General features: G+C 40.2%; 1 protein-coding gene across 1 annotated transcript; it reads right to left on the minus strand.

Moving 5' to 3' along the window:
- Nucleotides 1-2,678: 2,678 nt before the first annotated feature.
- Nucleotides 2,679-3,551, minus strand: LOC143400204 (olfactory receptor 2L13-like). Its single transcript, XM_076857517.2, has one exon. It carries the CDS (start codon nucleotides 3,549-3,551, stop codon nucleotides 2,679-2,681), a length of 873 nt encoding a protein of 290 aa, XP_076713632.2.
- Nucleotides 3,552-17,985: the final 14,434 nt, after the last annotated feature.

Genomic DNA, 17,985 nt, shown 5'->3' on the forward strand with positions numbered 1-17,985 from the left:
GTGTGCATTTACAGTTTTATTATAAATTAATTTAATCAAGTTTGATTTGAGGAAAGATGGTATTACTTTCCTTTCAATTTTAACAGATGAGTACCTTTTTCATCACAATGGGCTTTCAGCACTGTGATACATGGAATATTAATAATAATGAACTTCCTGTTTTAAGATTTACTTCAACCCAGTTACACAGTTTTTTTTTCTATTTGCCTTTAAAATGTTGTGTGGGGAAAAACTAAATACTTCAAGAAATAAGTGTTTCATCAGTCTTTTAATAGTGATTACATAAAACATTGTATATCAACCAAAGTTAGATATCTAAGTGTTGCATACATTGGAGGCCAGATTGACAGGTTGGCCTTAAAATACATCATTTTATTCCAATGCTGAACTCTAAGTAATCAAAAATACCTTCAAGCTGCAGTTTTATAATTTTTTAAAAATATTTTTACCCTCCTCCATCACTATAATCACAACCATTAGAATTCTCTATTTACATTCAAATTGACATTGAAATCTGATTTTAATAGACAGGAAAAATAAAAAAAAACAAATTATTCCTATGGAAAGTAAGAGACACGAATTGAAAGACAAATGCAGGCTCAAGAACTGAGAACACTCAGGCTGCATGAATACATCAGGACAGTGCTCAGCATGTGCAGGAGAGGAGCCATCAGTCTGCATGTGCACAAACCAAGGGCAAAGCTAGCACATGAATGAAGAGCAATCAGGCTGCAGGTGCACACCAAGGACAGTGTCCAGCACATGAATGAAAAGAGCAATCAGCCTGAAAGTGCACAAACCAAGGGCAATTCCAGCACATGAATGAGAAGAGCAATCAGCCTGCATGTGCACACCAAGGGCAGTGCCCAGCACGTGAATGAAAAGAGCAATCAGCCTGCAGGTGCATACCAAGGGCAATGTCCAGCATGTGAATGAGAAGAGCAATGAGGCTGCAGGTGCACACCAAGGACAGTGCCCAGCCATGTGAATGAGAAGAGCAATCAGGCTGCAGGTGTTCACCAAGAGTAATGCCAGCCATGTGAATGAGAAGAGCAATCAGGCTGCAGGTGCACACCAAGGACAGTGTCCAGCATGTGGATGAATAGAGCAATTAGGCTGCAGATGCACACCAAGGACAATGTTTCCTATGTATGCATGGACAGAGTTGTTAGTAGTGGCCACCTAGTAAAATAGCAAAAAAAATTGTATTAACTCTTCCAGGACTATCAAAACCAGGGATGGCAGGACCGAGTTGTGGCCCAGTGTCGAGTGCTTGCCTAGCATTTGTGGGGCACTGGGTTCAAGCCTCAGTACCACATAAAATGAATAAACAAAATAAAGGTATTGTGTCCATCTACACTTAAAAAAATTAAAAAGTAGGATGGCAGCTCATGAGCATGGACTTGGGAATGTGGACAGGGCACAGGAAGGAGAGTTACTCCAGGGAGATCTGGGCATGTTGCAGATGGCTCACCAAAGTGGTCAGGCAAACCGGTTAGAAAGGATGAGACACAGTGATAACTTGTTATGGTTTAGTATTAGGTGTCCCCCAAAAGTTCATGTTTGAGACAATGCAAGAAAGTTCAGAAGTGAAATGACCAGGTTATGAGAATGTGATTATGATTAACTGACTGGGTGACAGCTGCAGTCATGTAGAAAGTGTGTAGAGGTGTTGTGTCATGGGGGCGTGCCTTTGTGGGTATGTGTTCTTCTTGGAGAGCTAGCACTCTCTCTGCTTCCTGATTGTCATGTGTTAAGCTGCTAATGAAAACACAACTCTATGCACAAGTCTCTCTGTGATGCTTTGCCTGGGAAATGCATGTGCCGTAGAGAGGCACATATCAGTATCTGTCTATAGTTTAGCAAACCTGAGACCCCACAATCCAGCTCAGATGAGCCAATGATGATAAAAGCCAAGGATGACTGTTTCAGTAAAGTCAAGGAGCATCCACAGTGTTGAATCAAGGAGTTAAACAGGGAAGTAAACAACAACAGGAAAAAAATCTAGCATTTGTCCTCAAGGCAAAGAAAGCTTCTTTACATATTACATGCCAGGAGACCAGTTAGAGTTGGGAATAACTGAGTTTTTAGGAGCCACATGGTTCCATATCTCTACAAGAATAAAATTAAAAATTAGAAGAAAATAATAAATGGCTGTGTTTTAGAGTTCAACAGAAAATTCTTTGTCCCCAAAACAGAAATCTTTGAAAAACAGTCCCTGAAGGAGAGGATTAAAAAATCCCACCATGCACTTTTGTAGACTCTGTCCAGATCACATGTGCTGTGGACACTTGAAATGTGGACAGTACATATTTCTATGTGCTAAAAATATAATGTACACACAGGACTTGAAAATTTAGAATAAAAATCAAATATAAAGCACAGTAATAATTTCATGTACAAATAGGTAGACATAATGTCAATATCAAAACAAATATTATTACATAAATATCAATGGGTGTACAAACAGATGGTGTAAAATATCCTATGATATAAATTGATCTTTAATTCATTCATCACTGTTAATATTAATATTGATTGCAATGTTTTCAATTCAATACAAATATCAATAATAATGCAATTTTTAATAATCATCAAGATATCATAATGAATTTTATTTATTTTTAAATGTTTGACTAGTAAACTTTAATTGCATATGTGTCTCATACTTGTATTGGTCAGCCCTTCTGAACACTGCTTAGTCTGCATGGAGAGAAGCCATATAGAGGAGCAGGGACAGCCATGCTCACTTCTTCCTGGAGGAGAACATCCCCCACACTCTCCTCATGGCCCCCAGCACCTCCTTGTTCCTCAGGCTGTAGACAATTGAGCATGGGGGTGAGGACGCTGTAGAAAACTGCAAGGATTTTGTCTTCTTCTGGTGAGCAGAGACTCCTGGGACAGAGATAAGTGTAGACAAAAGGAGCATAGTAAAATGTCACCATAGTTAAATGCGTGGCACACGTGGTGAAGGCCTTTTTCCTTCCCTCTTTTGAGCGCATGTGAAAGACAGCAAAAAGGACCCGTCCATAGGATACCATGATGCCAAGGAAAGGCAGGAAGAGAAACAGGGTGGTGCTCACAAACACCATGTACTCGTAGACCCAGGTGTCCATACAGGCCAGAGGCATCATGGCCGGGATGACACAGAAGAAATGATTGATTTCTCTGGACCTGCAGTAAGGAATCTGAAAAGTATAGATGGTATGTGCCAGGGAGTTGATGGAGCCCAGTGTCCAGGACCCTAGGATCATCTTCACACATACCCTTTTACTCATGCGGATTGGGTAGTGGAGGGGGTGGCAGATGGCCACAAAGCGGTCATAGGCCATGGAGGCCAGAAGTAAGCCTTCAGAACTCCCCATGGTTATGAAGAAGAAGATCTGCATGGCACACCCCAGGAAGGAGATGCTCTTCTGGCCAGAGAGGAAGTTGATGGCCATCTTGGGGACAGTGGAGGAGATGTACATCAGGTCCATGAGGGAGAGCTGGCTGAGGAGAAAGTACATGGGGGTATGGAGCGGCAGGTCCAAGAAGATGAGGGCAGTCATCCCTGAGTTCCCCAAACAGGCGAGAACAAACACAGAGATGATCAGGAGCAAAAGAAGGAGGCCAGTTTGGTTTTGGAGTAACAGGCCTAACAAAATAAAATCATTTGAAGTTTGGTTCCATTTCTCCATGGAAATGCACTACTTTGATTTTTTTGAAAGAAAAACAGAAGCAAAAACTATCCACTACACGTTCAATGAAGCAGAAAAGGAAAATAAAAAGAAGTCAACTTTATTATTGTTTTAGAATGAATTCCTTTTCTTCAACACTGTACCTTTTCCAGAATTGACTTTAAAATCTAAATTGCTTGTTCCTGTTGCAATTGCTTCTGGTAACCACCTGAGTATGACATAATAGACAAACATAGGAAATATAAATTCAAGTACAATCTGGATGAGTAGATTAAGAAAATGTGGTACATTTACAGGATGGAATTCTACTCAGCCATAAAGAGGAATGGAATTATGGCATTTGCTGGTAAATAGATAGAATTTGGGACTGTTATGCTGAATGAAGAAGCAAAGGTCAGATGTTTTCTCTGATATGTGGATGCTAACACATGTCAGGGGGTTGTTAGGGAAGATTAGAAGTACTTTAAGTTAGATAAAGGGAAATGAAGAGAAGGGAGAGGGAATGGGAATAGGAAAGATAATAGAATGAATTGGACATAACTTTCCTGGGTGCACATATGAACACATGAACAATGTAACTCATCCACAACGAGAATAATGGGAAATGATACTCATTGTTTGCATATAAATACATCCGACAGCCATGTATAAATACTAAGAAGACAAAGTGGAACAGGTATCAAACACAAAAGAGGCCGCTGGATCCTTCTTCCTGGAGCACTCATGGCAGGAGCCTTCCCCAGGGCCACGCAGCAGCCTCAGCACCCAGTCCCAGCACAGATGCCCCTCACTCCTGTGGGCGTGACATTAGGTGCTCGGGACCTTGCCTCTTTGCATCCCTCATTTCTGACCTTCCTTCCCCAGATGTCACTCTTGCCACTCAGTAAACTGGGATCTTCTCCCCAGGACTGTACCACTCACCTTCTAAAAGACAGTCCTCTCCTGGTCCCTCAGTGTATCACCATACACAATCATTGTTCTTGACCTGTAAAGGTCTTCTATGCCCTATGAGACCCACCTGATCATAATGTGCTCCTTAGTTACTGTTTCTGCCAGAATACAGTTTCCATTTTCTGAGGCTTACAAACCCAATATCCAACAACTGGATTTCCACACACATCTCTCTTTTCTTTGTGTAAGCCAATGACCATGGTAAAGGTGAACAGAGTGAATAATGCACATGGGTTTCACACTGTTTGCTTACAGCAGCTAGAACCAGTGTGACAATGGAAATATAACGTGGTGTGGACACCGGAACCACACATTCACTTTACTTTCTGTGTGTGTGACGTTGCAACTCCAGAACTTCTCTCGACTCTCTTCCCACGAATTACATTTATTATGGTCCATCCATGACACAAATCTGTGTATCTATAATTTTCAGAATTGTGTGCATCTGGGGTTTGAAGCTTTTGGGACCTGGGAGTTAGATATAAGTGTCTACTTTCATCTATGAATAATGTTCTGATGTGGCCTAATATATGTAAGAGTATCAAGTCTAAAACGCTAAGTTTCTTTTTAGAACTTGTAAGGAAAAGAGTTTTAAGAGTCTTATAGACAATCAGTCCATGACTAATCAGGAAACTGTTGAGCCTCTGCTCACTGGGTCCCAATATCCACAGGTAAGAGCTGTGGAGATGGAGTAGGTGAGCTCTGTGGGTCCAGCACAGAGAAGGACCTGAAGGTGTGACCATCTCCCCTCTTCCTTCCATACTTTAAGCTCTGAGGACTCTCAGCCCCAGAAAAATTTAGATGTCAATTAAAGTCACACCACAGGAGAGCAGGGCATGGAAGAATCTTAATAAATTTTAATGGACTCACATCAATTCATTTTACACTTAAGATTGTTCTAAGTTATTCCAATTCATTATGTAACAATCTGTTCCTTGTTAAACTGAGTTTCCATATGATAGGAAAACCACATGGACAAAATGTCTCCCTTATTTAAACTCAGCCCAAATCAACTCAGTATAATAATATCATCTTGACTCACCTTGCCTGAAGTCCATGAGTTTGCATTTTGAGAGAAGAAGTAGCCTCATAATTAGAAGACATCCTGCTTGAGAACTTATTGAACTCTTCAAAGGCTTAAACCAAAGCCATGCCCACACAGGCTGCCAGGCTCAGCAGCTGGTTCCTGCCACTGAGCAGCAGGCCTGGATCCCACCAAGCTCCCCTGACAGGAGAAGCCAAAGGCACCAGGAAGGAATCCTCAGGGCACATGCGGTTCCCACTGCTCCCTCCTGTAGCCATGTCCTCATGTTGAAATCACAAAGCCTTCACCTTGTGCAGTGTTTCCCATGCTATTATTCTTTCCATAATCTTCCTTTGCTATTATCCATTTCAAGCCAAAATAAAGTAAGACATGTCATACTTACTTCCTCAGGTTCTACAGAAGAAGGATGAGCTGCCGCCCCTCAGGAAGGTGTGCAGAACCTTCCTCCTCCAAGCCTTACATGGCCTCCTTTCCCTCTAATTGATCCCCAATGTCCAAGCCCACAGGGACAGGAGCCGTGGCCATTTCTCCTGACTTTGCTGACTTGGAGATGAGCTCAGTTCAAACCTGCTCAGCTCTGCAGCTTTGGCCTGCTGCCCAGGTTAGTCTCAGGAGGGAGGAACTGAGCTATTCCAGAACAGAATGGAGAGCTAAGTGATATTTACTAATGTTCATGAAAATCCTCTGGTTTTGAAAGTGAGAGACTTCAGGATCCACAAGATGCAGGCAGCTCTTATGAGTGTTCAGATGAGTAACAACAGGTGCACTTTAGCAGGAGCAGTTACCTCCTACAGTCTAGTTTCCATCGCATTTATTGGTGATTACGACGAAATTAAATTATGCTATGAAAACATACTTCCTTCTCTTTGAGAGGCAGACAGATAATAACTCATGCACTCAGCAATTATGCAAATGTAGAGAGGAGACTGAGAGTCTTGTGATAAAATGAGGCCTTAGACACAGAGAGAGAGTTCTACCCTGCCAGCGCCACCCTGACTAGGAGACTGAGCTGAGAGGTTGACTTGAGACATTAGTTTGTTGCCAAGTCCTTAAAACAAGACAAGGGATAGTCTAGACGTACCTGGAAGAATGGCTGCCAAGTGTTTGCAAAGTGTCTGTTGCAGGGTCAGAATGGGCAGATGTAGGATCCCTCAGTCTCCCATCCAGTCCACAGATTGTAAACCAGAGAGGTGAGCATTTGAAGTTTTGGGGTACTTGTCTGTGTCCTGTAGCCTTTTATCATGAAAAGAGACAACAATATCATTCCATGAGATTGTATTCAATAAATATTTGTGGCCAGTATCATGGAAATAGGATGAAGTGCAAAACTCAACAAGTTTTGGATAAGGCGAGTGGATAAGGTACAGAAACGTAGAGGTTTCTATTGTCACTGTCACTGCTGACTTCTGTGTGCAGCTTCTGTCTGCCCCTGGGCAGTGTCACCCACTGCCTTTACCTGCTCGACGCCAGCACAGCTGATCCCACCTCCGGCCTGTCACCAGGCTGTGAGAATCCATGAGGGTCACTGACACATGGCTGGAGAGACAGCAGGCCATGATGACTAAACTCTTGTCATTTCAGATCATGAACCTCATCTTGGCCCCTTTAATGTGTCACAATATGGTTTTTGTTTTATTTCTTTTGGTCCCAGGAATTGTGTCCAGGGATGCCAACCACTGAGCCACAGACACAGCCCTTTTTTTATATTTTTATTTTGATACAGGCCTTGCTAAGTTGTTGAGGCTGACCTTCAAATTGGAATCCTCCTTCCTCAGCCTCCCAAGCTGCTGGGATTACAGGTGTGCACCACCATACCCAGCCCCTCCCATATATTGTGGGAAGGAGTTTTAAGAATGTGATCAAGGAGGAGATCCAGAGAATAAGAGACTACTCCAGGTGGTGTCCACTTCAGTCTGGGGAATTAGACTGAGGGGAGAAATTCTTCACACTTACTGGGAAGGTGATCCTGGGTTCCCCAGAGTGAAGAGGTCCTCCTGAGAAGACTTTGCCAGCACAGGGGCACTTGGTGTGACAGCAATTCCTCAAGAGAATGGCATTCATGTTCAGCTGACTTTGGAAAATTAGGAGGCCAGAGAAGGGACTCATTGAAGCAGGTACAATGAGTCCCAGCTCTTCATAGTGGGTGATGACAAATGGCCAGAGGAGATTGGGAACAGCAAGATATAGAATGCCGACTTTTTGGATTGGCACCTGTAAATAGACTCTTCAGGAATGTGGTTATTTCCATTTGCTCTGAGTGTTTGATTCAGTGTTGAAGCAGTTTACCAAGGGTCAATATTCAGTTCAAGTGTTTGCACTCTTCAAGATGTGCCAGCTCCCTGTGCAGCCCTGTGGCTGACTCATGGTCTCTTCAGAAAGTGGCCCAAGTGATGGAGTCACCCACCGCAGGAGGTAATCAACATGACTTGGGACCAAATGTGTTTTGCACTGTGAGATGGGCATTTGCTTTGGAGGTTCAGTGGGAAATGTTGTGGTTTAGAAGGGAGGGGCCCCCAAATTTCATGTGCAAGACAATGCAAGAAAATTCAGAGGTGCAATGATTGGGTTATGAGATACCTAACCTGATTAGTGCATTGACCCGCGGATAGGAAGTGATAACTGTTAACAGGCAGGGTTTGGCTGGGGGAATCAGCTTACAGGGGGTCTGCCTTTGGGGGTTATAGTTTGTGCCTGGTGAGTGGAGATTCTCTCCACATCCTGACTGCTGTGTCCTAGGCTGCATCCCTCCAACACATCTTCCACCATGTACTCCGCCTCACAATTGGGCCCACAGCTGCAGAGTCAGCCAACCATGGACTGAACCTCAAAAACTGTTGAGCCAACAACTCACAATATCTAAGCTATGGAACCAACCTAGATGCCCTTCAATTGATGAATGGATAAAGAAAATGCAGTATATATACACAATGGATTATTACTCTTCCTTAAAGAAAAATTATGTATTATGACATTTGCTGGTAAACAGAGGAACTGAAGACTAACATACTTAGTGAAATAAACCAGTTCCCAAAACCAACGGCCAAATGTTCTTTCTGATATGCCGATGCTAACACACAATAATTTGGGGGTAGGTTAGAATACGAGTTTGTTGGATTAGACAAAGGGAATGAAGGAAAGGGAGGGGTGGGAATAAGAAAGACAGTAAAATGAATGGATCATAATTTTAATTTTTTGCATCTATGAACGTATGACCAGTGAAACTTCATATCATGGACAAATAGAAAAATGGAATCCTAATTAGGATAAGTTGTATCCCAGGTATGTATCAAATGTCAAAATATACTGTCATGTATATGTAAAAAGAATTTTTTAAAAGTTCCAGAAAAAAATATAAACCAAAATAAACTTTTTTCTCCTCTTCATGTTCTTGTCAGGTCTTTGATCACAACAACAAAAAACCTAACTAGATCATATCCATTCAGTATACACTTATTGATTTTTTGACTAGAGCATCTGACTTAGGTAATTTGCAAGTTCCTGTATGGCTAAAAAGCATTCATAGCCCACTGAAATTAAAATAAAGATGGTTCTATACCATAAATCTTCAAATTTCTTGCAAAACATTTTAGTCATAAATAGTTGTCTCACAAAATCCTAAACTTTAGGTTCCTAACAACTCTCCCAGGAACTGCCCCAGCAGGCCTCTGCAGGGAGACAGCCTGTTATCTTGAAGACCATGTTTTTTCTGAGCATCTGATTGGTGGAACTGCTGCCACCCATGACCTTAAGACTGACCTCACACAGTAGCTGCTGGGCACATGCTTCATGGCGTCACAGCTGCATGAAAGGTGTGTGCACACTCCCCTTCCCAACAAACCACAGATCCTTCCATGATTTCAGACATACCCGGAGTCCACCCACACCTGTGAGCCAGTGTCCTGAGCTACAATCCTATTCTTTATTCCTAGATAAGATTTGTTTTCTGTAGACTCATCTCTCAATTGTCTTTGACTTTTTGATTGACTTTCACACTGACATCCCACAAAGGTCAGAGATAATGTAATCTTTCTTACCAGTAATTTTACTACCAGCAAATATGGAAAACTTTGAGGCTATCAGAAATGACTTTGTGAAATCCTTGACCTAGAAGGTTATCTTTTTTTCATCCCCCTTCCCTTCCCTTTATTCCCTTTGTATAATCCAATGAACTTCTATTCTTCCCTCCCCTGTTTATTATATATTAGCATTCACATATCAGAGAAAACACTGGCCTTTGGTTTTGGGGATTTGGCTTATTTCACTTAGTATGTTAATCTCCCGTTCCATCCATTGACCTGTGATTGCCATAATTTCATTCTTCTTTATGGCTGAGCAATTTTCCATGGTGAAAATATACCACAATTTCTTTATCCTTTCATCTGTTGAAGGGCACCTAGGTTGGTACCATAGCTTAGATATTGTGAATTGAGCTAATATAAACATTGATGTGGCTGCTTCATTGTAGTATGCTGATTTAAAATCTTTAGATATATATCGATGAGTGGAATAACTGGGTCAAAATGGTGGTTCCATTACAAGTTTTCTATCGAATCTCCATGCGGGTTGCACCAGTTTGCAATCCCACCAGTAGTGTATGAGTGTAACTTTCCCCCACAATCTCTCCAACATTAATTGTTGCTTGTATTCTTGACAATTGTCATTCTGACTGGAGTGAGGTGGAATCTCAATGTAGTTTTAATAAGCATTTCTCTAATTGCTAAAGGTGTTGAACATTTTTTCATATGGTTTTACCATTTATACTTATTCTTCTGTGAAATGTCTGTTCAGTTCCTTTCAGTTCCTTTGCCCACTTATTGATTCAGTTATTTGTTTTTGTTTTGGTGTTAAGTTGTTTGAGTTCTTTATATATCCTGGAGATTAGTGCTCTATCTGAGGTGCATATGGTAAAGATTTTTTTCCCATTCTATAGGTTCTCTCTTCAAGTTCTGATTGTTTTCTTTGCTTGCTATGAAGAAGTATCTTAGTTCAATACCATCCCATTTACTGATCCTTGATTTTGCTTCTTGCGTTTTATAAGTCTTGTTGAGGAACTCAGTTCCTAAGCTGAGTTGATGGAGAATTTGACCTCCATTTTCTTCTAGTAGGCACAGGGCCTCTGGTCTAATGCCTACATCCTTGATCCACTTTGAGTTGAGTTCTGTGTGGGGTGAAAGATAGGGGTTAAATTTTATTTTACAACATATAGATTTCCAGTTCTCCTAGCACCTGTTGAAGAGGATATCTCTTCTCCAAAGTATGTTTATGGTATCTTTGTCTAGTACGAGGTAACTTTATTTATGTGGGTTTGTAACTGTGTCTTCTTTTTTTTTTTTTTTTTTTTTTTTGAGAGAGAGAGAGAGAGAGAGAGAGAGAGAGAGAGAGAGAGAGAGAGAGAATTTTAGTATTTATTTTTTAGTTATCGGCGGATACAACATCTTTGTATGTGGTGCTGAGGATCGAACCCGGGCCGCACACATGACAGGCGAGCACGCTACAGCTTGAGCCACATCCCCAGCCCATGTAACTGTGTATTCTATTCTGAACCACTGATCTTCATGTCTGTTCAGGTGCCAATATCATGCCATTATGTTATTATACCTCTGTAGTATAATGTAAGGTCCGGTATTGGGATGCTTCCTGCTTCGCTTTTCTCACTAAGGATTGCTTGAACTATTGTGGGTCTCTTATTTTTCCAAGTGAATTTCACATTTGCTTTTTCTAGTTCTATGAAGAATGCATTGGAATTTTAATAGAAATTGCATTAAATCTGCATGGTACTTTTGATAGTATGACCATTTTGACAATATTCATTCTGCCTATCCAAGAACATGTCAGATTTTTTCATCTTCTAAGGTCTTCTTTGGCTTTTTTCTTCAGTGTTCTGTGATTTTTCTTATAGAGGTCTTTCAGGTCTTTTGTTAAGTTGATTCCCAAGTATTTTTTGAGGCTGCTATTAATAGCCTCAAATAATTTCTCTTTCAGCTGATCCATCATTGGTGTATAGGAGCCCAATTGATTTATGGGTGTTAATTTTATATCCTGCTGCTTTACTGCATTCAGTTGTGAGTTCTAGAAGTTTTATGGTGGAGTTTTTGGATCTTCTAAATATATAATCATGTCATTGGAAAATAGAGATAGTATGAGTTCTTCTTTTCTTATTCATATTCCTTTAATTTCTTGTGTCTGTCTAGTTTCACTGGCTAGGGTTTCAAGGACTATGTTGAATAGAAATGTTGAAAGAGGGCATCCTTGTCTAGTTCCAGGTTTTAGAGGTAATACTTTCAACTTTTCTCCATTTAGAATGATACTGGCCTTGGGTTTAGCATAGATAGCTTTTACAAAGTTGAGGTATGTTCCTACTATCCCCAGTTTGTTTGTCTTGTGTTTTGAACATGAATGGATACACTATTTTGTCAAATGCTTTTTCTGCACCTATTGATATAGTCAGTGATTCTTGTCTGCAAGTCTATTACTGTGAGGAATTTCATTTATTGATTTCTACATGTTGAACCAACTTTGCATCACTGGGATGAACACCACTTGATGATGGTGCACTATATTTTTAATAGGATTTTGTATCTGATTTGCCATTATTTATGAAGAATTTTTGCATGTATATTCATTAGGGATATTGGTGTGATGTTTTCTTTCCTTGATGTGTGTTTGTCTAGTTTTGATATTAGGGTGATACTAGTTTCATAGAATGAAGGATCCTTTTCTATTTCATGAAATAATTGCTGTGACCCCCACCTGCCCTCATGCCTCTGAAAAAGATTTGTGTTATTTCTTCTTTGAAGATCTTGTAGAACTTGGCCAAGAATTCATCTGGTTCTGGGATTTTCTTTGTTAGTAGGGTTTTGATGGCATCTTCAATGTCATTGTTTGAAATTAGTCTGTTTAAATTTGACCTAGATAGTTCTCAGAGTCAGAAAAATAATATAATAATGCCCACTGCCATGTAACTCCACCCATAGCCCCCCTTTTCCTTTTAATTCATGTTATTTAGAGAAGTAATGTATAAAGAGGTAGTGCTGCTCAAATGTAGCAATCTGCTACATTCTTTCTTAGTATCTACTACAGATTATCTTGAATTTTAGACATTGATTCCTCTTGGGAAGAATTACCCAATCCTTCTCCTCTTTACAGTGTTCCTAATACTCTCTTCATTGTTCATAATTTTACCATTTTTTGCCCAAATGTTAATCTACAGTCATTATTTTTCACTTTCACTCATTCAGATTTTTTTTGCCTCCAAGAGTGAGATACAAATTTTAAACCACATGGTATATATTTAAATGATTTTTATAATGCATATTATGTGCATTTTCAGTTTCATCTATATTTGTTTAGCAAAACATGAATCAAAATAAAAATATTTTCTTCTTTTCTCCCTAGTTAATCAGTGGATTCATCCAAACTCTCATAATCCAATCATTTCACCTTATCTCACACATGAGCTTTTGAGGGACACCAAACCATATAATTCTTGGCCCTAAATAGCTCATGCCCACCTCACAATGCAATTTTGGGTACCAGCTTTTGTTTTAGTCAACTTTTTATACCTGTGACCAAAAAACCTGACAAGAAGTACACAGAGGACAGAAAATTTATTTAGGGCCATGGCTTCAGAGGTCTCAGCTTACAGATGGCTGGCTCTATACCTCTGGGCCCAAGGGGAAGCAGAAGATCACTGTAGAACAGGGCAAAGGAAGGCAACCTTCCACTGTTTTTTGCCTTTAAAGATGGAGAAAAAAGAGCAATTAATTCTAAGAGTAGAAGCTTTGTCAGTCACTAAATACTGAGTTCTTATTATATTGTGGGGGACACAGAGATGTAGGCAATTGTCTCATAAATTGGAGGCAAGTGTGACATTTGGATCTTAAATCGAGTTCTTTTATTCCATTGCCAGCACTCAAAAGAATCAGAAAATCATCTTACTCTTTTTCCTGAGTATTTAAGGATATCTTGATGTTGGGCCTGTGAGCTGGAAAGCAACCTATGTTGCCTATGGGAGGAGCTCTTAGGGCCGGGCACACTGGGTCCAGATATTTATGGCTTGGAACACTGACATGACCTGCCCTATCACCATGGTGACCTGGCCTCCCTCAGGTGCACAGCTTGTCCCTTTCCTTCTGCTTTTTTGCCACTGACCTATTAGCCCATTGGTTGCCTCTCGTAAGGGTGTCGCTAGCTCATTGGATCATTATGACCCTCAGCTAATTTGCTCAGGAACAGGCTATGCATAAAGCTTGCCTATGAAATAATAAAGTGGATCAAGTTCTCTGAAACTGATCTCCGGAGCTCTCTCTTTGACTCTGTCATCACACCCTCCTCCTTTCTTATAACCACTGCCCTTACTTTCCATACGATTTTCTAGTTACATTCAAACTGACATTGGAATATAATTGTATCATCCAGGGTTCTTAGTTGAGAGAGAAATAAAGAAATTAATCTCCACTGATTAAAAAAGGAACATATTTAAGAATATATGGTGGCCCTTAAAATCTTCAGAAACACAGAGGAATCAGGCTGGAAGTATAACCACCAAGAACAATGCACTTGGAAAAATTAGAAATAATAAAAGATATCACCAGGTCAGATAGCAGATAAATTGTTTTAACTCAACATAGGCTCAAAGGACCTCAAGACAGCACATGAGCTTAAATTTGGTGAAATATGAAAAGAGCACAGATTTCAGAATTACATCCAGGAAGGAATTAGTCATGTGGCTGATGGCTCATGGAACTGAACAAGCAAGTAGATTAGAAAGGATGAGAACATAGTGACGATTATACATAAAAGCCTGTCTGTGAGGCTTTGGATGGTAAACTCATGGTCCCTTTGAGAGGCGCAAGGTATTAACAGCATAGATTTTTAGCAAAATAGACACCACAACTCCCAGTTCAGATGAGCCACCAATGATGAAAATTAAGGATGATTTTCCCAGTGAAGTCAAGAACCATGGACAGTGTTGGATCAAGAATTGAAAAGGCAATAAAATAAAAGTGTAGCAACTCTCCCCATGGCAGAAAGAGCTTCTTTACATACTGCGTGCCAGGAGAATAATCAGAGATATAAAAAATTGTGCTTTCTAGGATCCACTTGTAGCTTAATATCCCTATAAGGATTAAAACTAAAAATTAGAGGACAAGAAGATGGCAGATGAGAGGAAGGGTCAGTTTCCCTGTGTTTCTTTAGCTCAAGATTTAAAAAAAAAAAAAAAAACAGGAAGACTGATCTTGAATTCCTAATGGAATTCACTAAAATTCACTGTGAACAGCAAAAAAAAAAAAAAAACCAGGGACAAAGAAAGTTGGATACTTTGAGCACAATATGAGAAGTCATGCATTAGGCCCACATAGCTTGGCTAGTGGCAACCACAACTGCCAGGAGGAAGAGAAACCTAGGCAGAGAGAAGAAAAGCACAGGGGAAAGCCGACCTGTGGGAGCTTGTGAAACAGAGACGGAGCTGTTCTTAAAGGACTCAGGTGGTGGGAAAAGTTGCTTGGCCCACAGGTTGAGAGTCCTGGGCAAACCAGGGTCACTAAAAGTGGGAACCATTAAAAGTGGAATCATGGCAGCAAGCAGGGACAGGAGACCAGGAGCTCATGAAGGAGGGGCCAACCTGACACTGTTGTGGAGTTCAGATGGTGCCTGAGACAGTGTGAGTGAAACCGGCACAGAGAGAATTGTGCCTGGGGTGATCCAGGTTTGCCATTTCTCTTTTCTTAATCGTTGGCCCCTGTGCAAGCTACTGGGAAGGTGGCAACAGCCAGTCAGACAGGAGTGCCTATACCTCAGGCATAACCATGGGTAACTCATATTCCTAACAGTGACTGTGAGACCTGTGGAGGGTTAGATTCTGTATCCCCAAAGTGGAATTTACAGGAAGCCCCTGAGACCCAGATGTCCAGCAGAGGTCAGCATCTCCCAGCTACAGGGGTCATGGATCAAATCTCAAATACCCATCAAAATAGTTCCAAAGTTCAGCCACTCCTAATCCCAGCTACAGGAACTTCCTGTTTAGAACTCTGCACCTAGCTTGCCAGGGGAGTACATCACTGTCAGCACTCTCCTTCTGTGTCAGACTGGACTGGGGGATGGGAAGCTGGGAACCACTGCAACTAGCTCTGACTCCAGGCCACACCTGGCACCTGGGTGTGAAAACCAAAGATCTAGGACTTAATCACCCCAGAGCTGTTTCAGAGCCAAATGATAAATACAGCAAATGACCCACTGCAGAGCCAATGAACGTCCATCCTGGCCCACAGTTTTGATCACTTCCCTGGAAACAAGACCTTTGTTTTTCATTAGGAATTTTTACCATTTTTTATTCCCTATGCCTTTACTCTCTGAAAATTGTACTTATTGTTTTATTTTATCTATCTGTTGTGTTTTAGCATTTTGCATGATTGTGAATATATACGTTTGTTCTCACTGTGCAGATAGGTAGATTGGGTATATATTTTCATATAATTTTTACATTCATTTCAATTGCTTTCTTTACCCACTTATTATTTAGCCTCAGTTTGACTCTGTGGGGTAAACTGTATGTGAGCTTGAGTTGTTCCTATCTTACACTCACTTGTGTCCACCTTGGTTTATCCCTTCTTCCTCAACTAACAGTCAAGCTTTCCTGTTCTACTTTCTTCTCTTTCATTATTTTATTGCCTTTAGTTATGTTCTACTCCTCTTTCTTTATAGCCACCACCTGCTACTTCTGTTTCTCCTCTGCTCATTTTTTAGATATTTCAGTCTGTCCCTTGACTTCCTACCCTATTGTCTATGCACTTTAAAAAAAATCGTAATTACACAATTTGATAGAATTATATAGTTTAAGTAATTCCTGATGCATTCATTCTTTTGTGATTTTAATGTGGTAGATGGCATAGTCAACACCTGCTGCTTTATGTCTGATCTAATTCTTGGTTGTTTCATGGTGTGGATGTTAAATTATGACCACACCATTCTTAGACATTTATTTTAAATCTATGCCTCAGGTGCTAAAAGTATTTCTATTCCTAGCTTCCCCTTTCTCTAAGAAGGGATGGAAAATGATTGGAACAATTCAAGTTCATGGAGTAGAGATCCTGTCGCTAAGCAATATTCAAATCTCAGCCAAATAATAGCAGTTTAAGTCTACACATAAACTAGCCCCACCTGAACTCAATAATACTTTGACATGTAGGATTGTTTTGGGGTCTTCTCTCTCTCTCTCTTTGGTTAGTTTGGCTAAGGGTTTGTGAATCTTATTTAACTTTTCAAATTCCAACTCACTGTTGGTATTTGAAAAACAGGTACCATGGAAAGGCTTCTGGTACCATTGTTAGTACCGGAGGACTTCTAGAACTGATAAATGAATTTAGCAAAGTAGCAGAATACGAGGTCAACACTTATAAATCAATAGCTTTTCTATATACTCCAAAAGTGATTCTGCTGAGAAGGAAATCGGGAAAATAGTTCCATTCATGATAACCTCAACAAAGAGATTAAAATACTCAGAAATTAATCTAACAAAGGAGTTGAAAGGTCTCTACAGTTGAAATTGTAGAACCATGAAGAAAAAAATTGAAGAAGACTTTAGAATATGGAAAGACTTCCCATGTTCATAGATAAGCAGAATTAATTTTGTCAAAATTAGTATACACATTCAATGCAATCTCCATCAAAATACCAGTGGCATTCTTCACAGAACAACAATAAGAACATCCAGTTCTAAAATTCATTTTAAAGATTAAGAGACTTAGAATAACCAAAACGGTCCTGAGCAAGAGGAGGGATGCTGGACACATCAGAATACCTGATTTCAAATTATGCTACAGAACGTTAGTAACAAACACAGTACATTAGTGGTATCAAAACAAACGTGAATACTGAATGAATAGAATTGAAGACAAAAAGAAAACTTATATATATACTTACAGTCTTCTGATACTTGACAAAGGTGCAAAAAATGACTATTGCAGAAGAAATAGCCTTTTTAACAAATAATGCTAGGAAACATGTAGAAGAATGAAATGAGATTTGTATTTTCTTATTCTGAAGAACAGCCAAATCAAAGTGGATCAAACACTCAGGAATGAAATCAGAATATTTGCAACTTCTAGGAAAGAACAGCATGTACACTCCAACACGGCGATGCATGAATTGCCTTCCTTAATACAAACACTAAAGCTCAAGAAATAAAATGAAGTATTAACAAGTTGGATGGAACAAATTAAAAAGACTCAGTGCTGAAAAGTAACTGGTTAAGAGCATAAAGAGCCTACAGAGTGGGAGAGAATGTTTGCCAGCTTCTCCTCTGACAGG

This window comes from Callospermophilus lateralis, chromosome 5 (assembly GCF_048772815.1).
Source record: "Callospermophilus lateralis isolate mCalLat2 chromosome 5, mCalLat2.hap1, whole genome shotgun sequence".
In the NCBI taxonomy this organism is placed as follows: Eukaryota; Metazoa; Chordata; class Mammalia; order Rodentia; family Sciuridae; genus Callospermophilus; species Callospermophilus lateralis.

Coding starts and splice junctions, on each gene's coding strand:
- LOC143400204 (XM_076857517.2), bottom strand. CDS start 3,551: ATGACTGCCCTCATCTTCTTGGACCTGCCGCTCCATACCCCCATGTAC.